Source organism: Nilaparvata lugens, chromosome 4, assembly GCF_014356525.2.
Source record: "Nilaparvata lugens isolate BPH chromosome 4, ASM1435652v1, whole genome shotgun sequence".
Taxonomy (NCBI): domain Eukaryota; kingdom Metazoa; phylum Arthropoda; class Insecta; order Hemiptera; family Delphacidae; genus Nilaparvata; species Nilaparvata lugens.
In genome coordinates, this window is record NC_052507.1 from 29,315,610 (window position 1) to 29,340,291 (window position 24,682).

At 32.6% G+C, this 24,682-nt stretch overlaps 2 protein-coding genes across 2 annotated transcripts in view; one reads left to right on the forward strand and one right to left on the reverse strand.

Moving 5' to 3' along the window:
* The window catches only part of LOC111046524 (adenylosuccinate synthetase), a 37,296-nt gene that overhangs the window by 3,195 nt on the left and 9,419 nt on the right, over positions 1 to 24,682 (reverse strand). The window contains exons 4-9 of the mRNA XM_022332091.2: positions 24,035 to 24,183; positions 22,237 to 22,442; positions 20,451 to 20,605; positions 19,011 to 19,135; positions 5,346 to 5,472; positions 1,589 to 1,709 (exon numbers count right to left, since the gene is read on the reverse strand). Of these exons, the coding sequence (XP_022187783.2) occupies positions 1,589 to 1,709; positions 5,346 to 5,472; positions 19,011 to 19,135; positions 20,451 to 20,605; positions 22,237 to 22,442; positions 24,035 to 24,183 (883 nt within the window). The remainder of the gene's footprint in view (positions 1 to 1,588; positions 1,710 to 5,345; positions 5,473 to 19,010; positions 19,136 to 20,450; positions 20,606 to 22,236; positions 22,443 to 24,034; positions 24,184 to 24,682) is intronic.
* LOC120351132 lies at positions 7,872 to 18,516 on the forward strand. The gene is made up of 5 exons (XM_039427296.1): positions 7,872 to 7,973; positions 9,219 to 9,318; positions 16,368 to 16,469; positions 17,408 to 17,563; positions 18,406 to 18,516. Exons 1-5 carry the CDS (start codon positions 7,936 to 7,938, stop codon positions 18,472 to 18,474), a joined length of 465 nt encoding a protein of 154 aa, XP_039283230.1. The 5' UTR covers positions 7,872 to 7,935; the 3' UTR covers positions 18,475 to 18,516.

Below are 24,682 nucleotides of genomic sequence, written 5' to 3' on the forward strand. Positions count from 1 at the left end.
TAAGGTGTTGGAAATGATAGTTTATTTCATAAATTTAAGAATAGCTTCAGGTGAATTTCCGCAGGATTAGATGTAAGTAATCATAATACCATTGCTCAAAAAACTTCAGCCCTCTGATTACAGACAGGTCTATTGCTGCAGGCTAGTTATACACACATAGACTTTTTGAATAGTACAGGCTCAGCCTTGTTTTTCCACTAATGTCATAATTGTATTATGATTATAGTGTTTTATACAATAAATGAATAAATAAATAAACGTAATGTGTTTGCCAAGTTATGTTTAATCAAAACAATTTTATAAGGATGGCAAAATCGGACCTTGAAGAATTGGTGTGTCTAACTAGTCACACTCAAGATATTTTCTAATACTTGAGAGAGAACTATCAAATCAATTATTTATTTTCTAAATGAGAATTCATAAAGAAGTAATAAACAATATAGGTTTAAACAAGCTGAATATTCAAAATGTTTTATTGTACTTCTTGAACAAAATCTATTTTGCTTTTTATTGCAAAGACATTTGACACGTACAGTTCAATTCAATTTATTTTTCCAAAAACGTAAAAATAATACAGTTGTTCACGCAATACTGCTGCAAAGATTGAACAGCACAAAAATTAGAGCCGTAGCTTGCAAAAAAGTGCTCACGTAGAAACTTGTCATGTTATTGATAAAACTATTTGAGATTGGCTTTTCAATAAATCAATATCCATCTGAGTACACTTTTTTATTCATTATTTTTTATTCACCTTTGAAATATGTTCAATAATTTATGCTCGCTCTGTATTATTTGATTTTTGTTTTGTATAGAAGCTCATATGTGATATTAGAAGACCAGTCGGTCACATCAACCAATCTTTCTACAGCATAGTTCTCTACTTCAGGCTAGGCCTCAGGGTGCTTTTTTCTTTTGTTCATTAATGAAAAATATTATTAGACTTTTCGTTATTATTATAAGAGTGTTTTTCTTACTGTACAATGTTTTTTGAATAAATTATTCATGAAGGTATAATATTCATTTCAAATAGAATTTCCATAAATGGAGCGATTGGAAAACCATTCCAGACAATTCAATGGTTAGACTAATGGATCTTGATAATTATTCATCTAATAAGTTTCAAAATCCTACTATCTTGCATTAGATTAATTAAGAACCAATTATATTACGATTCATCATTAATTATTACTGTACTCTTTCAATTATTATTTTCTTCTAATTCAATTTCTTCACTTATTTCTGTTTGTCTCTCAACTCTTCATCTCTTATTAACTCATCTTTCTTATCTTTCGTCACTTATTATTTTCTAATTAGTTACGCCCAGTAGTATTAGTAGAATTTCTGCTACAATTAATTGTACATTACACAATGGTTGATAGAAATGCTTTTTTTCTAGATAAAGAATATTCTTCCCAAAAATGATAAATTAATGATGGGAACGAGTTGAAGCTTCTAGATGTAGAACATGTTATTAGATATGACGTTTAGCCAGATTTGTGTTGAGTATTCAGTCATTATTTTGGAATGAATGCTGTATTAATTACTCAGTCGAATTAAATTACAGTACTGTAGCTTGCTATGTACTCACCAGGCACTTGTAGCAGTTCTTCGATAAATTCTATGTAGGCTTTTGCATTTTTTGGTAAATCACTATACTCTCGAACATTTTCTATACTCTCCTCCCAGCCAGGCATGGTCGTGTACTCAACCTGAGTATTGAAAATAAAAACACTTGATGATGATGTAGCAATTATTGTATCAATAGTCATGAAACATGGTAGAAGAACATCAAAATTCTATCAGCATATCACTTTTTAAAGAACTTTCTAAGAAAAATTACTCCACTGCAATAATTAAAAAAGAGTGCAATCAATCAAAGACGCAGTCTGAAAATACTTCAATATTTTGAAAAATAAAACATAGGCCTATACAATTTTGGGGGGTTGAAATGGGGTTGTCCAAAAAGTACAGTATCCTTTCATATTAAGCGATCTAATATTATGTACAGTATTTATGTTTGTAGGTATATTGTATGTTTATAATGAGGCGACAGCAGCACAACTAGGTGCTGGTAAAACCATAGTTGCCTAGTTTCCGTTGCGTTGCTCTCTGTATGTACGCAGCCATCAGAGACTGATAATTTCATAATATTTTAAAAGCAAGTAAGAGTTCCATCATTGAGAAAAACAGAAGAAACTAATTAGCAGCTCCTATTTTCTCTCCAATTTCTAACACTTTTGCATTACTCAATAAGCTATCGGTTATTCACTAGTAAATAATAAACTTGTAAATTAATATTCCGTTGCCCTTGTACTTTCGAGTGCAGCTTAGTTCTCCAGGTTAAGGTATGATATTCAGAGCTAATTTAAATGTAGGCTAAACTGAGGAATGAAGACAAGCAGTATGCACACAAAGAAATTTCCATGAATCTTGAATGAGGAGCAATATCAAATGATCTAGATCTATTACAATTTCAATAATATTTTTTTTCTATCGCAATATTATTGAAATTATAATATTTATTATTGAAGTATATATGCATTTTTGTGGAATAAAAATATTTGTTTATATTTGCTCTGTGGCTCCATAAATTGGCACTCTTTGAAGTTGAGAAAGAATCCAATTTCTTAAAAATTAAATGTACTTAATGACAAGTAAATTTTCTGAAGAATGATAATTTTCTTATTATAACAATTTGTGATCAATTGACCAAGCTGGTAGCATCTAACTTAATTGATAAAAACAGTCTAATCAAGTTCTATGGTTACACCCAAACAAATGCAAACAAATTAATGTTCCAATAAGAATTGATATGCAATATTATGGCATGTTATATACCGGGTGTCCCACGAAGAGGTTTACACGTTTGATTTTATATTACGTGCCCATTCATACACCGACATTTTTAAATTTTACACAGTTTACAAAGTAGGTTCTACAAATATTCTGTAAAAATTTCAACTCCCTAACTTTTGTAGAAACAAAATGGCGGCATATTGAAAACGATAATTTAAAAATATTAAAAAGGTGTTTTTGGTTTTATAAAATATTTATATTGTTGCACTTTAGGGCAATATAGCTTTTGAATAAAACAACTAGAACAAGGCCTAATAAAAAACCTTAAAAGTCCAAAATTATTGAAATTGAAACCCATCCACAGCAACACACTGATAACAGCGCTTAAGAAATGATTCCTAAGCTCTTACAAAGAAACTCCGCGGTAACCGGAGAAGTTTCTCTTCTATTGATCGTTTTAGTTCCACATTATTATTGAATTTATGGGTATAAACTTTCTCCTTCAAGTAACCCCATAAAAAAAAGTCACAAACAGTTAAATCTGGTGATCGGGGTGGCCAATCTAAAAAATCTGGTGTGGTACACTCACACAACCTTCCTTGCTCATATTTGAAAATACGGTCAGATTTCTGTATGTGTGTATATAATTGTTTTCAGAGTACTTTTTCCTTTGTGTAAACTGTGAAATTCAATGATTTTTTTCAGTCGTCATTTTTTTAAAGTCGTCAAAACAGCTGTTCTACACATGAAATATCTCGACTATGTATTCTTTTTATAAACTGCTCTATCTACCTACCTCATGCACGAGGAGTTTACAAAGTCCATTTCTCAAGGATGGGTTGGACCCCATTAGTTTCCAAGGAAAAAGACTCATGTCAGTTGATAGAGCTGATAAATAACTATACAGGGTATGAATTTGAAATATATCAGTCAAGTCATTTTTGAGAAAATCGGGAAACATGATTTTTTAGTAATATCCGCTATTTTTCTCAAGAATATTACGTAGCTCCTGCGATTTTCCTAGAGATGAGACTCATGTCAGTTGATAGGGCTTATAAATAGCTATCCATGGTATAAATTTGAAGAAAATCGTTAAAGCCGTTTTCAAGAAAACCGTGAAAACATGGTTTTTTAGTAATTATTCGCCATTTTTCTCAAAAATATTACGGATCTCCTGCAATTTTCCCAGAAATGAGACTCATGTCAGTTGATAGGGCTTATTGATAGCTATCCATGGTATAAATTTGAAGAAAATCGTTAGAGCCGTTTTCGAGAAAACCGTGAAAAACATGGTTTTTTAGTAATTATCCGCCATTTTTCTCAAGAATATTACGGAGCTCCTGCAATTTTCCCAAAAATGAGACTCATGTCAGTTGATAGGGCTTATAAATAGCTATCCATGGTATAAATTTGAAGAAAATCGTTAAGAGCCGTTTTCGAGAAAACCGTGAAAAACATGTTTTTTTAGTAAATAGTAAATCCGCCATTTTTCCGCCATCTTGAATTGAATTTCTTATTGTCGGGTCCTCATCGTATAAGGACCTTAAGTTTGAAATTTCAAGTCAATCGGTTAATTAGGAATGGAGTTATCGTGTTCACAGACATATACACACACACACACACACACACATATATATATATATATATATATATATATGTGTGTGTGTGTGTATATGTCTGTGAACACGATAACTCCATTCCTAATTAACCGATTGACTTGAAATTTCAAACTTAAGGTAATATATATAGTATATATATATATATATATATATATATATATATATATATATATATATATATATATATATACACAAAGACCAACATCCAAAAATCATGTTTTTGGACTCAGGGGACCTTGAAACGTATAGAAAACTTGAAATTGGGGTACCTTATTTTTTTTGGAAAGCAATACTTTCCTCACCTATGGTAGTAGGGCAAGGAAAGTAAAAATCACTTCCACGACCAATCCAACGGCCATGAAGTTTGTCATTGCTTAACATGATGTGCGAAAGTGCGAAATGAGGTGGAGCACCATCTTGTTGGAAGATTGCTTGATCCATTTCTAGTACCATCAAATGAGGCAATACTACTGCAAAGTAGTAAATAAATAAGTCATAATAACTCATGAAAGTAGTAAGCGAATTGGTAAAATTTTCAATTTGCCGCCATTTTGTTTCTACGAAGGTTAGGGAGCTGACATTTTCCCAGAATATTTTCAGAACCTACTTTGTAAACTGTGTAAAATTAAAATAAATTCGGTGCAAGAATGGGCACGTAATATAAAATTACACGTGTAAACCTCTTCGTCGAACACCCGGTATATAACTTACAATGGAATGCATTGAATAATAAATAATATAATTATGAAGAAAAGGTATAACATCTTAAAAACTATATAAAATCTCAACTCTTTTACTAAAGATTAATAAATATAACAAAAAATGTTACCTTCTACAAATAAATCGCTATACGGTAATGACTTAGTAAAAAACCCAATAGTCCTTACAAATTAGAAACTAGATAATGCAATATTATTTAAAAAATTTTACCTCCACTTTTCCTAGTTCTTCAGCACTGGAGGGGAAGTAAGATATTTTACTTCCATTTTTCTTGTAAGCAAAACAAACTTTTATTTCTTTGAAACTGTCGAGAATATCTAGTTTTGTGATACATAACCTGCAAATAAAAAACTTATTTTAGAAAATAGAATTAGAATGTATAGTATGCTTTTCAATATATGGCTAAACCAAAATGTATTAGCTTATTATTTCAACTATTACATAATGAAAAACGCATACATGTTCATAATGAAACCACTGAAAACATTAAGCTGCGAACACCAAAATTGTCCACAGAATGGAATGTTATTCCTGTCAATGTTTTGAAAATACTCATCAAACTTCTTCAGTGTAAATAATCAGAGGGTTGCGTGAAAATAGAATACTTACTTCCAATTATTACCTTTCCCTAAAATTACACATAATTGAGGTTTCTTCTGTACCTCATCATCACTAATGATAGGATTCAAGAAAAATTACCGTCAACGATTAAATATACGTTATTTTAAGGTATACAAAATCACTGTTATTATAGAGTAATAACAACAAGATACTCCCCAACAAAATCATTCTCAACTCAGAGACTTGAGTTGTATCTACAGTTGAACATCATCTTTCACAGTGAACATACACTGGTGCATGTGACACAGCTACAAAATAAATAAAAACAATTTTAGAGTTATAGGTTTGGAGATATTTCTGTCAAATGGCAGCGAAATATTAATAATTGGAAGCGCCGAGTTATGAAAACTCCTATATGCTTAATCTTAAATTGAGAAAAACTTCTAGCTATCAAATTGAGCAGTGATTGGTGCTGAGACGTATGTGATCCCGATCCTAATAATCTGAATACAGAACAATAAATTTTCCGAGTTCTACGGTATCGGCGTTCTAGAATTCATTGTTGAAATATTCATTAATTGGAAGCACAGGTATGTAGAAGAGGCTGAAATGGAGTTCTTTAAAAGGATCAAAACTCGAAATTAACGAAAGTAATCCATTGAATAGAAAGTAAATTACATATATAATTGAGTATAAATATCCAAAATCACTTCAAATAACAAAATTCATGGATGAATACCGTACTTAGTAACGAAGAAAATGACAAGACTGAGTTGTAAAAAATACATTGAATTTTCAAAATACTAGTTTAACAGAATATACAAGTTCAGTGTACTTTGACATATTTTAATACAGATTTCTGAAGTATTTTTTTAATGGGAATTTTCAGTGGTGACTGACAAAATATTTAACCTTCAGAATTGAATGATCAACAAATTTCTAATGATCGAAAATACCAGTTCAATAATCGTTGAAGTTGACTCCTATCAACTAAACAAATAAGTTTATCTGCACGTTTTATGAATGATCTCAATAACCAAGGGAGTTGAAAACCTCTTACTGGTTTATATTTGATTAAACTATTATTTTACACAAAGTATAACCATTTTTATATGATACGTCAATCCATTTTAATGATTTTAAAATATATTCAATACATTGATGTTACAAAGTGTTTTGTTCGCTGAGGTTGCAAACCTACTTCAAGCTAGATCTACCGCATTCATCATCATATCATCTAAAGAAATAACAGATAAACTTTTTGTGAACTATTCAAAGTAGGTAGGTAATGCCTATCATTATAAGGCACTTGATGTTTTTTTAATAAAGCGCACTTCATAAAGGAGAATTTTTCAATTATTAACTGGATGCTCTTGTATTTGATATTATCATCATATTTGCATAACTTACCCTTTAAAAACAAATGCAGTATTTATTTTAGCATTATTTTAATAAAAGCAACATTGATAGTGTTTTATTTTGACAGGGAGAACGGATGGAGAAGAACACAAAGTTTTTGAGAGATTTCATCACCTTAATGCAGTACGACAACCCCCATAATTCCCTTCCAATCATTCTCAATTCAGCTAATATCTTATTGATGATCACCAATAGCTTTACGGCTATATTGATTGAAAAAGATACGGAAAAATTTATACTTGAAGTAACTAGATTTGTGATAAATACATTATTATTTTTAAACATACTCAATCATAGTTTTAATCCAGTCAAAGTTACGAGGCTTATGGAACTTATTGAAGACGATTTTCTTGTCTCTCTACATGATTTTATACATAAGGAAGAAAAATGGATCAAACTTGAAAAATTTCATGAACAAAAAAATTATAGTTTTACAGTCAAAAGGCAATATCTCAAGGTAATAATGATTCTAGTAGCATTGGGAGTAATTATAGAAAGACCGATTGATCAGATTATCTTCAAGAGAGACTTTAGAATAGAGTCGGGAGACTGGCCTACTCCAAATGTTTCATATATCCCTGCTGGTCTTGAGTCTTGGGATTTCTTTTGTTACTCATTTTCATTACAATGTATAATTGTTATTGTATATTGCATGGAAGGATACCTGTTGCAATCCTGTATATGGATGCCTATTGAAAAGTTAATAGCTGATTTGGAAACAATCTTCATTCTTCTAGAGAATCTTACAGTAGATTTTCCAGTGGAACATGACAATTCTAGAATTGTTTCAAATTCTACAACTGCGGACCTCAAAAACGATATGAGGCTTATTGCTTTATGCCATCAAAAATTTTGTAGGTAAGATACCAAGAAAAAACTGAATTCATTAAATCTTAGTTCAACGTGAAAAATATTCCAAAAGGTTAATTTTTAGAAATTATTTGTTAACAAAATATTCGTACAGTACTGTGCATATATTATTTTACTTGGTTTTTATGTTTTTATTGATTTATCTAATGTATACTTTTAGTTGATGTTTTTGAAAAGTTAAATTTTCATGATGTATAATTCATTCTCAGAGTTCTGTGGGTAGACACATAAACTTCAATTTTAAATTGAGAACCAAATTAATAAGTTATACATGTAAACTTGATTCTATTTCGAACTGGAGAAGATTTTACTGACAACAAAAATCAAATGCCATGAGAAATGACCATTATTTTTCAAATAATTACCATTTCTATGCTAGAGTCTTTATTTGAAATTGAACAATCTACTCTTAAAATGGCAAATTGAAGATTGCGAAATTTTGCAAGTCAATCATTCTTTATTCTGATCTCAAGCCACGTTTACACCGAGTGTCGTTGACAAAAGTTAGTTAGAAAATCAAAATATCGTTCACATTTCTAAATTCGAACAAAATTTTTTGTCACAGTAACATTAATTTGTCGAAGACTAATATTCGTCACAGTTTTTTCTCAATGGAAGAAAGTGTTCTTAGAAATGTCACGACAAAAGTCGTTGACAAAAATGCCATTGACAAACAAAAACTTTCTTGCGATATTGTCACTGTAACCTTTGTCAGCGACAGAAATCATGTGTCAATGACACGATTTTAGTTTCCTATCACTTGCCGGTATATGTCAACGACATTTATACAGGATTGCGCATGGAAACGATAACTTTCAATTAATGTCATTTCCACTAATAAATTCATAAACCTAGTAAATTACAAATGAAATGGTATTTATTAATCATGACAATTATGCTTGTACTATTGAATTGTGATACTATTATTTTTTCCAACTCAGCTATTCTCATGTGAAAAGCTGAGAATAGTTTATATATGAAAAATAGATACAAATCAATACTACATGTTTGCATATTTATTTTTTGAAAATCAAAACGAGAGATGGAGAAAGGTAATTGAAAATGGGGAATTGCAAAGCACATCATGGCAAAGAGCATTCATTTAGAGTAGTCAGTATGCACGAGACGCAATGCTTTGTTGCATTTGGAGGGCGTCCAGCCTTTGGTTTTTCACTAGTGGCTACTTTAGCTGGTACAGCCTGGTTGTAAAACTGATAATCTTAAATATTTCAGAAACTTCAGGGTGTTTTCCGATAATGCATCATCCATGGTGATAACAATCATCTTCATGATTGTAGTTGAGTCATGTTTCCATGTCTACAGGGCACTTCAGGTAAAAAAAGTGAAATAATAGAAATAAAAGTGAATGCCACAAAAGCAAAATGTGACATTCTTTAATCTGCTTGAATGGTAATTAAATATTATTTGCCATTTTTTCAAATCAACGAATATGATGTGATAGAATCGGTCTTATCATATGATTGGTAAGCTTTGGTGAGCCTTGGCCTCCGCAAATATCAACTTCCACGTATCTCTATCTTTGATTATACCTCTCCATCCCCTCACTCCCAAACTTCTAACATCATTCAGCACCTTCTGAGTGTATTTTTGCCCACACCTTCTTCTACCAGAATTCCCAGTGTCGCTCTGGGCCGGCTAGACTCAGTCGGCGTCTGGGGTGGGCCGCAGCAGGGGACGAGGTGCTTAGTGTGGTGTCCGTCAACCACCCTCGTTCGTGTCGGGGGTTGAAACAGGGTCTTGAATGCCTTACTGAAGTGATTCCCTCTTTTAGGAAAGAGGGGCCGTGCTTTCGCACTGCCTAACAGGGTTGGGGTGTGGAGAGACGGGAGTAGGAACAGTCTGGTATTCTCGGAGAATACAGTCTCCGGGACAGGAAAAATGTTCCCTATGTTTGCTCGAGGTCCTCTTGCTATTCTGCCTGGAGCTAGCAGGCTAGAGGGGGCCCTATAACCGGGCGTCGCTGGAAGTCACCGAGTCCAACACCTCGGTCACCGGCTGTTTCCAGCCGTCAGCATCGAGATCTCCGGGTCGGGAAAGGCGTTCCCAAGCCTTACTCGAGGTCCTCTTGCTGTTCCACTTGGTATCAGCAAGATAGAAGAGCCCTGGAACCGGGCGCCGCTGGCCGTCACCGAGTCCAACACCTTGATCACCGGCTGTTTCCAGCAGTCAGGAACGAGATCTCCGGGTCAGGAAAGGCGTTCCCAAGCCTTACGATGTCCTATTGCGATTCCGATCCTCTTCTGAATCCTCCTGGGTCCTGTTAGATTTTGGTCCAAAATCTAACTTGTCACAGGTCGAAACAGGCTGTCTGGCTGCCACGAGCCGCGAAGTCGTCGTACGGGACTCGCCTTCTCGCTAGTGCCGTATCTCGATGCCTCACGCGTCTTCCTGTAACTCCAGTTAAGGAAGGCGCAGTTCGAAGTTGTTGAAGAAGTGTAGAGGATGATCGTGTCTCGAGTTGCACCCGCCCTGATAAAATAACTTAATTAATTTTATGTGAAGTGATACTTAGGTGGAATATTTAACTATAATTTGGTGTCTTAATTCTTCTAAATTCAAAATTTCTAGCATAATATATATTTTGAACGAAAATTGACTTGAACTTGTCACAGTAGAATCAAAACCTATTTTTTCTACAACTGCGCGTAAGAAAGAATTTACACAATCAATTCTCCTCGTAAAACAGCTTATTTCTGAGGAGAATCTAATTTTTCGCTCGCTAACCATCCGCGCATGTGCAGTAGATTTACTTTACGCTCCCAAATCATTCGCGCATGCGCAGAAGAGTTTATTTACGCTCCCTAATCAGCTGATTGTAAACAGCTCGCCAAAAAGTCAGATCTTAACCTAAAAAGTCGGTAATTGTAACTCCGCCGATATAAGTAATTTAACAGGTTTGGGCAGTTGTAGAAAAAATGTATGTAATTCGCGCGTAATGCTTCTTTATCGCTCTTGCAAAACTATCACGCTCCGCTTCGCGTCGCGTGATAACTGTTTTGCGCGAGCGGTAAAGTCGCGCATTACGCTCTTAATACATAAATAGCTATTTTGAACATTTCATTATAAAAATTTGGGAATGGAATAGTTTTGGGCCAAGTCTGTTGTTCCTTCCCAATCATATTTAAATATGATTTGTGATTGTATCCATAAATAAATGAATGAGCTACTTACTATGACTTTAGAAATCTGATCCGCCATCTTGAATTCGCCATATTGAATGCTACTCCATTTTTTTAAATAGGAAGGTGGTCACGCGATAGATGATTTCAATAAGGAATTTCAAGGAAAAATGAATGGTGAAAACCGGACATCGATATCTCAAAAAGTTTAGAAGATATTCACATTACAGTACCGTATTAATCAATACCACTTATGTATTTCATTTTTGATTTGCATGGTATTGATTAATAATGGGAATATATTCGAAATGGTTTGAGATATCGATGTGCGTTTTCGCCATTCATTTCCTCTTGAAATTCCGTATCGAAATCATGTATTCTATGACAATCTTCCTATTTAGAAAAATAATGTGCATTCAATATGGCGGATCCAAGATGGTGTACCAGATTTTTAAAGACATAGTAGAGTAGTATTTTCAATTTGATTAGGATCCCCAATCACACCCACCATCAATTACCTTTGTGTATGATAATAAGCCGTTCTCGGACTTTTTCCTCTCCTTTCTGCTTTTATAGTATTGATTAAAAATGTGAATATCTTCTAAACGGTTTGAGATATCGATAATTGCTGTTTTCGCCACTTGTTTTTCTTGAAATTTCGTATCGAAATCATGTATCGCATGACCAAATTCCTATTTAAAAAAAATGAAGTTCCATTGAATATGGCGGACCAGATTTTTAAAGTCATAGTAAAGTAGTATTTTAATTTGAGTAGGATCCCCAATCACACCCACCGTCAAATTACCTTTGTGTAAGAGATATTAAGCCGTTCTCGGACTTTTCACCCACCCTGCATGAAAAATTAAATTCAAAATACTACTCCATGTTTGCATGTTTATTTTTTGAAAATATACATTTAAAATCGAAACGAGAAATATAGAAAGGTATTTGAAAATGGGGAATTTCAAAGCACATCATGACAAAGCAACATTCATTTAAAGAAATTACTATGCACGAGACACAATGCTATGTTGCATTTGAAGAGCGTCCGCCTTTGGTTTTTTACTAGTTGGCTATTTTGGCTGGTACAGCCTGGTTGTGAAACTGTTAATCTTGAAAATTTCAGAAACTTCAGGGTGTTTGCCGATAATGCATCATCCATAGTGATTACAGTCATCTACATTATTGTAGGTGAGTCATGTTTCCAAGTTTACAGGACACTTCAGGTAAAAAAAGTGAAATAATAGAAATAAAAGTGAATGCCATAGAAACAAAACTGTGACATTGTAGTATCATCTGCTTGAATGCAATATAAAAGAAGCAATCAATATTTATGAAATGTATGTAATCAGGGCTAATTAATTTTTTTATAAATACATCATTATGATGCGGCCTGAGAAATCATGCCTTAAGTCGGCAGAGCAAAAATGTCAGTAGACCTCAAAATAGCTTTATTGGTTGGAAATCATGATTTTGAGATTGTCATGCCATCTGTTGAATTAGTTTATCAACTACATGCTAGTAACAGTCACAGTGTTACCAACATTCTCTTTTAATACTAAAAACCACGTTTAAAATCATATGACACTCTGGTGTAATCAAGCCTTAAGTCGGTAATGTTAAATCCCCATAGCGACTTAAGGCATGTTTTTGTTTGTGCTTGCTGTTCAAGTGTATAGGTTAGAAAAGTATTCAAGTACCTAAGTTAGATGAATTTTGCTCTTATATAAATGAAATTATTCTTATTATTATAAGACTTGATTGAGTTAGGTTGGGTAAGCTCCATTTTCATTGTGTTGTAATAATACCTTTAGTTAATGTACATTGAAAACATTTTCATTAATTGGAACACTGACTTCTATTTATGAGTACAAAAAGTAAACTCCACCATCAAATTAAGCGCACTTTTTATTTTCAAGTTCACTTTTACACACAAAGCATGCAGAATTTTCATCAAAAATTTTTTTAGTTACTATAATCTTATTCTACATGACTTACTAAACATTTTGATTACCAATTTTATACACTTATCTTCGAGTATGTGAAAGCTATGAATTTTTCAATACCGTACTAAAAAGTTTACGGCCAATTTCTCGCATATTGCAAATTTGAGCAATGGATTTTCAAAAAATCATATAAAATTCATTTTTAGCGTTAGAAGGATGAATCAACTGCTGAATTGTTCAGAATTTTGTGCTCTATCAAGATAAAATAAAAAACTGAAAATCCCACTTAAGGCATGGTTTCTCAGGCTGCATCACTGCAGCAGGCTTATTAGTTGCCTTTTTACTTTCCTTGCCCTATTACCATAGGTTAGGAAGTATTGCTTTCCAAAAAAAATTAAGATACCCTAATTTCAAGTTTTTATACGTTTCAAGTCCCCTGAGTCCAAAAACATGATTTTTGGGTGTTGGTCTGTGTGTGTGTATGTGTGTATGTCTGTGAACACGATAACTCAATTCCTAATCAACCGATTGACTTGAAATTTTAAACATAATGTCCATGAGGATCTTATAGGTCTAATGAGGTCCATTATACCATAAGGATCCGACAATAAGAAATTCAATAAATTCAATTCAAAATGGCGGAAAAAATGGCGGACAGTTACTGAAAAACCATGTTTTTACGGTTTTCTCGAAAACGGCTCTAACGATTTTCTTCAAATTTATACCATGGATAGCTATTTATAAGTCCTAGCAACTGACATGAGTCTCATTTCTGGGAAACTAATGGGGAGTCCACCCCATCCTTGAGAAATGGACTTTGTAACCTCCTTCTCGTGCATGAGGTAGTAGGTAGAGCAGTTCATAAAAATAACACATAGACGAGATATTTCATCTGTAAAACAGCTGTTTTGACGACTTTTAAAAAAATCATCAAATTTCACAATTTACACAAAGGAAAAAGTACTCTGAAAACAATATATATTACACATAATATATACACATTATATACATATAAAAAATATATATTTTTCAGTATATTATACTGAAGTCTGATCGTAGTTTCAAATATGCTGCCGCCAATCGTCATTATGTTTTCCCTAAATTATTCTCGTTTAAGAATGGGCCTTACAGTTCAATGAGCAAGGAAAGTTGGTGAGAGTACCACACCAGATTTTTTTGAAAAGTTTTTAATATAAATAACAGATTAAAGGCCGGGACACATATTATAACCGCACCGAGCCTGTGCCGAGGTACGGCCGAGCTACGCCCGCGACACGGTGATGATGGTAGGAGAACACACATATCCATGCGACAGCCGAGCGGCAGTAGTGTCTCATTTCTGTAGTGCTACTGTCTCAGTACTGCGTAGTCTGATTCGGAATGTGTTAAACTATTGTTTATAATATAACACTATTAAAGTTTGTTACATCCGATTTTGATTTATATTTTTCAATTATAACTAATTACCTGTAGACACAGAAGATGAGAATCATAGTGCTGGTATATATTTTGATGCATAACAATACCACAATCAGTCATGTATCGTAAATATATATCAACAATAAAATTGTTATCTTCTGTCTTATGTATCTAAACTTAATTAGTTTTGAATTTTAAATTTAAGACATAGTCACGGGTTCCTTCTTTTATACTTTTTGTTGTTTATTTTATTATTTATTACATTACGTCTATTATACCTTAACTTATTATTTGGTTATACTTTTACTTTTGGTTTAACTCATTTCCGTTCAACCATATTTCTCATCACTTTGATCGTACAAAACTGGAAAATTCAGTATGTCTTCAATAAGTTTTTCACTCTCTATGTTAAAGCCCGCACCGTCACCGTCAAAAAGTAAACTGAACTAGTCGGTGACAGCGCGGGCACGGCTCGGGGAACAAACACGGTGACGGTGCTGTAGTATGTGTCCCTACACGTTTGAAAGCATTTCCTTGTGCTAGATACAGAGTGGCCCAAAAACATCGTATTTTCGGCTCATTTTCCAGTTTTCGACTATTTCTGCCAAATCTAGCAACCGGACAGAAAAATTTGTTTTCGCCTTTTTTATATTATAAAATTCTGAATAAAACATTCAGAGTTCATTTTTCATTCGGAACTCTCTATTTCCAATGAGTACTGAGTTATGATTTTTCAAAAATGAGTAAAATTTAAAGAAAAAAATCAATATTCTGATGAATTTTAGTTCTTGATAAACTATATCTTCCAATTGTTACCATTTCAATGTATAATTCAAAATCCCTCTGGACGTATTTTTGTGCTCTACAATCTAATATCAGGTAGAGCGCTCTATCTCATATGGATTTCCAGGTACACCTGACAACAATGCTCCTTGTATTGTGAAAACACCTAATTTTCAGCTTCAACCATCATCACCAACTACATTGTCCTCACATTGATATTTCGCACAATGACATAAGTTCATGAGATTATGTTCTATGAGAATCACCCGTTAGATGCACTTCATTCCAGTATTTCCTAGTGAAGAGGAGCGCATAAGGACAGCTCAAGGATCAAAATTTCAAACACTTATAACTTTTGATACAATGACCAGATCTCATCGTACTACACTTCATTCTTCTCGGCTCCTCAAGGCGGTACAAAATCATGCATCAAAAGTCAAATTCGGTCGAAAATGGAAAATTTATTGTTCAGTGTACTTAAGCCCATATTTCAATACACAATAAATGGCCAATGTCTATACTCAAAGCTATGTATGAGCTGAATGTATCTCGATAACCCCTTATTATAAAAATCATTACTTGATTTTTTGTGTATTGGAATATGGGCTTAAGTACACTGAACAATAAATTTTCCATTCTTCGACAGAATTTGACTTTTGATGCATGATTTTGTACCGACTTGAGGAGCCGAGAAGAATGAAGTGTAGTACGATGAGATCTGGTCATTGTGTCAGAAGTTATAAGTGTTTGAAATTTTGATCCTTGAGGTGTCATGCGCGCCTCTCCACTTGGAAATACTGAAATGAAGTGCATCTAACGGGTGATTCTCATAAAATATAATCTCATGAAGTATTGATTAATGTTTGATTTTGTTTATTTTATGACTGCTGAGAACATTTGCATCATTACAGTATTACGTGGATCAATCCCATTATTCAATAATTGAGATATAACAGAATCATTAATATTTCCTGTTATTCTCATGTCTCATCTATTTTCAAAAATGTTATCCAGTAGAGTTTTAGCAGAGCTACAAGTGAACAAAAAAGAGTCACAATCATTGTTGATGCTCGAATGAATGTTCTATTTTGCAGGCAAACAATATAAAAGAGACTGTAAACTATATCATGCTTTTCTTGTTGATAAACATGACAGTACTCTATATATTCAACAACGGTCAGCGTCTATTAAATCAGGTAATAAGTAGATTATAGGAAGTATTCGCATATTAAATTTTGCCCGATACTGTTATAATCTTTCTCCCACTGGCGATCAAGTTTATTTTATTAGATATAATGCTAGTGATTTCATCATATGTATATAATTGTATCGTTTCCCCTTAGTAATAATTTTATGTGTGAAATAAATTTGAATAAAAAATTAACATCAAACAGACCTACTTGTTGTTGTCTCCCCAGATGGAAAAATGACAAAAGGGTTTGGAAGAGTCACTACTATTTTGGTTTCCAAAACTAAAATGGAACCAATCAATTCAAAGCTCACTGAAGTAGTTGTTCGAAGTATCGAAATTACCCTCTACCCACAGAAAAGTTTAATTTTTCTATGAACATTGGACCAATAAATTTTACTTCTGTATAATAGGAATTTTTATCAAATTTTACAGTTTTGCTAAGAATACTTCCCACATGAACTCGAGGTTTGTGCCTGGGTGATGGTAAGGTCGATGATGGTGATGAGTGATAAGGTGACTTTATAGCTTTGATAGGTTCCAAACCACCGGGAGACAATAATTATTTTCAACTTATAGACAATATTTAGCGTAGTCGACTCCTCGCATGGTTACCTGTCCAACTAGAGTAGCAGTCGCATGTCTCTCAACTCACTCGAGCGATAAAACACCAGCGCGACCACGGAGCCAGCCTTCCCCAGTCAACAATGGAAACTCACAATAGAGAATTGAAGACCTCTTCTCATTCAAGAGTGATATTGATGTATCATGAACTGTTGGATTTTGGAGCTCAACTTTTGATGTATCATGAACTGTTGGAGTTTGGAGCTAAACTTTAGAAATACAGTCCACTAATTTCAGTTGATTAAATTTTTAAGATGTAAAAACACTATATTTGAGTTATTGATCAACTTGTCTATTTCTACATTACATTTATGGTTGTAGAATGATATTCTGCGCAAACATCTGTCAGAACTTCCCTGGACCGACAAGCCTCGATGGTTCAGGCAGACAGTGCACATTATGATGACACGGGCAAATATCGACATACAATTGAAACCGTATGGTATCTTTGTTTTAAACCTCATGTCATTCAAAGAGGTTAGTTTTCAACGTCATTTAAAATTTCCTTTAAATGTAGAATACAGCAATGTAAGGAAAAAGGGATGTGTCGAGTTGAGGGCTTGATTTTTTTGTGATTCATAGGTTTGAATAAAAAACAAATATCTTGCCTTGCTAATTGCTAAGCTTGAAATTGAGTGTTGGGGCCCCATTACAGCTACATTATTTAATATTGAATAAGAAGCAAATAATATGTATTAGCTTTAGACATTTGATGGCACATATTTAGTCGCTAGTCTTCTAATCAAATACCGGTATGTATCTATTAAAGGCAAAATTGAAGTATACGCGCTTAGTACTTAGATTTGTGGTTATGTTTGTGTTTAGGTTGTTATTTACTCAGGCTAAAGTTATTTAAATTGTTTAAAATAGTTGACATTTACATAAGTTGTTTAAAACAGCTATAGAGTTTATACAATAAATTTATATAAAAGATAAAATGTAATAAAAATTATAAATTATTGTTTCAAAGCTACATGACTGTATAAACAGGTTTGGTGAAAATTATGGAAACATCTTGATATTTCTTTCATAAGGATATTTTGATAGTAAGTTTCATTGGGGAAATATTCTATTAAAAAATTACTTTTCTGTCGCTTTAAAAATTTTGTCCGCCATCTTGCGACATTTTTAATCCAACTTCACTTTTCAAATGAAAATATGATTGGAGGGGGTTTGATATGCCAGAAGAACTAGCGCAAGGTTTTGAGGCCACACCCTTGGATAGAAAAGTAAATTATCGAATTTCATATAATGTTCTAGATATTATTTTTACAATTGTTTAAGCTGTCACGATATTACATATAAAACTGTTTTTACAGATGATGAAGTTTATTGGATCGTCTGCCAATGTCCTATATACCGTCAAACATTCGAATAAGTCACTGTGAATTAATAGCTTGAAGTTTATTCACCAGTGATGACTCAAAAAGATCACTACGACATTTGCATTAAGATCGAATATTTTATCAATTTATTATAGTTTAGGAGAATTTTATTGATATTCAACAAAATTTGTAATAAAGTATTCCATTCATTAAAGATATTTTATATTCTAAAATATTCTATTAGATTTGTAATAAAATATTATATTCATTAAGATATTATGGATGATTTTAACAAGATTTGTGATAAAATATTACATTAATTAAGAAGATTTTATGCATGCTTTTGGTATCACTCAAAAGTAGAATCAAGTACTCTGAGTTGTTGTTGATTCACAGAAGTATAAACAATATAAATGCAGACTCTACATCCTATCACCTATGACAATCATAATTATTCTTCAATGCTATTCCACAAAACGAAAACACACATTTTTCAGCGTTGCACTTTACGTTCAAGGAGTGTAGAAGACTAACTATTACTTTATTCATTGATACTTGAGCAGAAATGACAGATTTCAAGATAATATGAAATTTCGCACCTGGTATAACCGTTGACCATGGCTGTATATTTGAGAAGAGGAATGTCCAGCCATCCACACCTTCTTTTTCTCTTGGTTGTCACTCCAATTTCTTGACCTATCGCCTGAAGTTTATCTCCAGTTTCCTGCAATCATATAAAATTTTAAAACCAGCACCAAACTAAAACAATTATACGTTATTGGAGAACATATTATAAAGAGTTTAATTTTTAATTCACGTAATTTATTAGATACGAAGAGGTGTAACCTGCTTCGCTACAGTCTGCGAAAAACAGAAATACCCTTAGATGGCATCAACTCTCTAGAATGAGTGTGGTAACTAATTATTGTTCCATACTGAACATTAAAAAAGCTATAATATCAACTTTAATTGAGATCTCCAAACATTTCCAAAAGGAAAATAATTGAGAGAGTATAATACAAGTGGAACAATTTTTTTCATTAGCCTATTTTGTCAAAATAACATGGATAGTCTTCACCAATGTTGGATATTATCGTAGAATTCGTAGCAAAAATATTGATTCCGGCCGGGATCGAACCGACAACGTTCAAATGCATAGTATCGAACTTTGGCATGGGACAAGTGACTGGAGGCCAGTGATTTTCATCAATTCACTTTCCATCGATCTCAATAATTTACAAAACATCAGTCTGAATGGAAATTGATGAAAATGTCGCGAAAATTCTAGCCACCAGTGACTTGCCGTTTCTACATACCTTGTCTATGGACCATGAATAAGTGATTTAATCGTTACTTTAAATTTTATTAAAACTATTCAAGGGAGAATGAACTGGAAGGTGAACTTGAACTTGACAAGTTGTTAACTTGTTTAATAATCAACTAATTTGCAAAATGGGTTTCGAAATTCACAGCACATGGTACAATTTTCTTTTTAATTTTGAAGTGTACAAACCGATAGATTGTGGAGGGGAAGAAAAACATAGTTTGCTTTACACTAGACAAGTGTAGAATATGTTTATATATCAGATACCTGACCAGTATACCCCAGTAATAATTATATTTCAACTGCAAATAAGACTTTTTATCAATTTTGGACAGTATTAGTATCAATGAGAATCTTTTACGAATTTTGGCCAATCTCTAAATGTAGTCAAAGCTACATGTGAGCACTTTTTTGCACTTTGGTTATGTTTTCCAATCAATGACATAGCCAAAGACCTTAAAGATGCATAGACTCACATGCAGCGCTAGTGTCGTACTTGGAATTGAAATCGGCCATTGAGGGGGCAACCTATACAATTATTATATACCAATGCCTTTGTAATCTATAATATTACAAATATATCTAGATATAATATCTCGTGCTAAAATACTCCAATGGCGGCCTTCAATTTAAAGTAAGAGCTATCATTGGGGAGGCATAGGCATTGTGGGTCTATATCTCTTTAAGGTGTTTGGACATAGAAGTGATAACTCACATCGGATAGCTCCGTGGGAAATGGACCATCTCCGACTCTTGTTGTATAAGCTTTGACTACTCCGACCACATCTCCTATCATCGATGGCGGAAGACCCAATCCTGTGCACACCCCTCCAATACTGCAGTTGGATGAAGTCACATAAGGATATGTACCTATTAATCAATGCAAATTATGGTAGTTATTTGGCAATGTAGCCAATAATCCTTCACTGATTAGTTTGTTAGTTTTTCAACTTCTATGAATATAAATATACATATTTTATATTTAAAAATTCAAGAGTATAATGCCCCATTCATTTAATTCTAATCTTTTATATTGATTCAAGAGTAATCCCTTATTCATTTGAATTTTTTTCAATTCTTCAGTTGTCATCGTATGGACAAATTTAATTAATTAATCAATTCAATTCCCCTGAATCTCATCATCAGGTGCACAATAGGTGAATTTAAGTTATTTGGAAACAATGAAATTAATAAGTAAAAATAAATTTCTACCACAATTATTAATCTCTATGTTTCAACCGAATTATTCTCTAAATAATCATATTACTGAAATGATGAAAATATAAAAAGCATCGAAATGTTGACGGTTGACAAAAGATCGAGCACAAGATATAGATAGTTGAGTCACGAGAATATTTTTTAAACTGTGGAAGCATGAGAGGAATAGGGTAGTGGGTATGTGTTCTGCCAACCTCGCAATTATTTTTTGCACTAAGCGACAGGGCAGCCAACCACACGTCCTCTTCACTAGCCAAACCTTTCTCGTGACTGAATGATAAACGACAAGTGCTTCACAATCAACAGTAGTGCAACTTTTCTCAGACAGATCTCGTTTGCCTTTCAAAAAATTTAGGGAGGTTGCTTCAAATGATTTTTAGTAACACTTTTTGGATTGAAGAGTAACATAAAATTTATTATTTCTATATGATTATTGATAAACGAGATTATTTCCGATCCCAGTTAGTCCGAATAAACGAGGTCGCAAAGCAGAATGTTTGTTAGTGACATAGATTATTATACCTTCAAGTTACTATGATACTGCAGAAATAATTGATATGAAATACAACATTTTCAATTAAGTGATAATAATAGGCTAGATTATTTTTTCACCCAAACTTTTTCCAAATTAAGTGAAGTTTTCATTGATGACATTCACGGAAGGGATGTTTGGAGATAGAATGGGGTTGTAATATCTGGACCCCGCCAGTTCATACTCTCATACTGTAATGAGAATTAAACAGTTTACACCCACTTAGACTTCAAAATACGTAATCTAATAAAACTTGGAAATGCTAGCAGTCAGAACTACAGCTTTTGAATAAACACATTCACATTCAACCTTTTTCCAAGCATTTGCCATTCACTCAATTCTCTGTGATGAGAAAGGTCAAGAAACAATGAACCACTGCATGTGCATGTATGATGTATCTATTCATTTATAGTACAAAACACTATAATCATAATATAATTATGACATTGCAGGAAAAACTAGGCTGAGCCTGTACAATTTCTCTCCAAAAATGTTGATAAAATGTTAATGTTGTACAAAGGTTAAGGTTATGAAATCACACACTGCTTCGTCACTTGATTTTTGGTCCGGGAATAATGATTTGAAAATTTTGAATTTTGAAGGTTGACGTAATACTTTAAATGAAACTCAGAATGTATCACAATAAATTATGTTTAGTCATTAATCATTATCAATCCATATATTGTTATAGATTAAATATTATAATAGAATATTTCCAATATGTCAAGTAATAAGCAAACCAATTTTTTACCAAAATCAATATCAAGCATAGCTGCATTGGCTCCTTCAACAAGAACAGAGTTGCCAGAGTTCAAAGCATTGTGCAAGAAAGAGACAGTCTCAATCACCAATGGTCTCACTCTTTCAGCAAACACTTTGTACTTTTCTAATTCTTGTTTCACATCAACTTCCAGAGCAGGGAACATCCTTTGATACATCGTTACAAGTCCTTCGAACCTGTGAAAAACAATAAATTGCAATTGGTAACAAAGTTTGAAAAGTTCATATCAAATATTTTCTACAGTTGAGATGAGCTAAACAAATGGTCCGTAATTTCAAGAACCCTTATAACATTGACTACTTAAAACTGATTAAAAGATGACTTTGATGTATTATTCCCTTTCTAGAGAAATGAATTGTGATTTTAAAAATTATTTTTAAAATATTTTATTTTAAAATTTTACAGTTTCTTTAAAGTTGGGACTTTTTCAATAATTTTTAATTATTGATGTAATTCATTTCAAAAGTATTTTTAAATTCAATCATCTCTTTTTTTGCTTGTATTGGATTGTAAATTGAAGTGTGTGATGTGAAAGTGACACATAACCTAGCTACATTATAAATTAGAATTGGAACTGTTTTAGGCTTTAGCCTGTGGTACTTTTCTGGAAGTTGAGTTATTTTAAATGATTGAATAAATAAATAATTTGTTTATATTTTTGATGAGAAGATTTATAACACGGAGGATTGTATTTTAAAGCATATATAATACCTCCGTCAAACCCTTCTTATTTTGTCTGATTTTCAACTTTTTGTCAACTCACTAGGTATTTTTTTCATTCAAGATACTAGTATCAAATTTGAACTCTGTTAAAATTAAGACATTCGTTTCAAAGTATAAGCAAGTGTTTCGGCAAGGAAAAAAGCATCGATTGAATTTGAATTCGTCGAACATGTCTTATAAGAGAATATTATCTCCATTATTAATAAACTCTAACTGATGGTTGGAGGAAAAGCTGATTAAATAGTTAACAAGGTAAATAGTCAGTAAAGTAGCTAGTTATACAGTGTACTAATGTTAATTATCAATTTTGACAGGATTATTACAATTCAAATAGGTATTTACTTGAAGCCGTTAAATTTGATAACATGGCTTTATCGGGCTACCGGCTTACAATACGGTTACAGATTATCAAAAAAACTCAAATAGGTTAACGGACATAATATTCTGCCTTGAAGAACAAACATTGTGCAATGAAACTGATTATTTTGAGAGAATTATGTAGATGAAATATCAAAATTATCATTTTTAGAGTTTTATCCATAGTTTTTTGTTGGTGGAGACCCAAATCACTAGAATCTAAACAAAGAATAAGAATGTAAGTAAGAATGATTTTGAATTAGATTCAAAATCTTTCATTGGATATGGAAAAGTTAATCCTACACTATTAATAAAAACATGATAATTTGAAAATGAACTTGAATTTAAAAAAAAATTAAAGTTCTATTTGAAACAAAAGTTGAGATGAATTAGGGATAACTCAATAAATTTCCGATTAATCCAAACCATTATCTGGTAAATTATTAGAAAATTACTCAATATTTTTAATTCAGATATACGTTTAGGCCTACATATGATGCAATTCAACTGACTAAAGGAGTTGACATTTAAAAACGGGGAAACACTGAATTGCTCAAACACTGGTTCATACAAGACAGCAACGCTACCACCATTAAGATTATTTAAACTACTATCTTGTTAATTGTAAAATCAATGTAACACTATTAATGAGATGGAAAATGTTGACTTATACCTGTGATTCACTCACTTTTCGGAAAAAGTAGCAAAATCTCCGAGCAAATCCGCAATTCTTATACCATTTCTTGTTGCCTTTGATGAATAGGCTGGACCGATTCCCTTCTTCGTAGTTCCAAGTGACTTTTTACCCTTTTCCAATTCTTGTAAGCCATCAACTTGCTACGCAAACATTAAATGGAACTTTATATAATTAGAAACAAATACAGCTCTTCAATAATTGAGGAAATATAATATAAATTATTGTTAAATTACCCAAGATTTCATTGATACAGTAAAAAGTGATTTGTGAAATTATATATTGAATGAACAAGCAATAAAAATGATTTATAATGTATATTTGCTCAACTAACATGATACAGGGTTAAGAAATGAGTTATGGATGATTTAAAATAACAGTTACAGACTCATTTTCGAACAAAACTTAAAATCTAATCTTTAATGTGTACATTAGATGTTGCCATTTACTAAATTTATGATGTAAAAACTAAAATTGATTACCTACAAAAATAAACTGATAATTATTATTAAACGAAATTCCAAATTAAATGCTGGAAAGCTGATTTACAGCATCTAATTTGGAATTTCGTTAATAATAATTATTAATTCAATAGCATTTGAATAAATGCAATATCTCAGTAATTTCCATGTGTAAAATAAA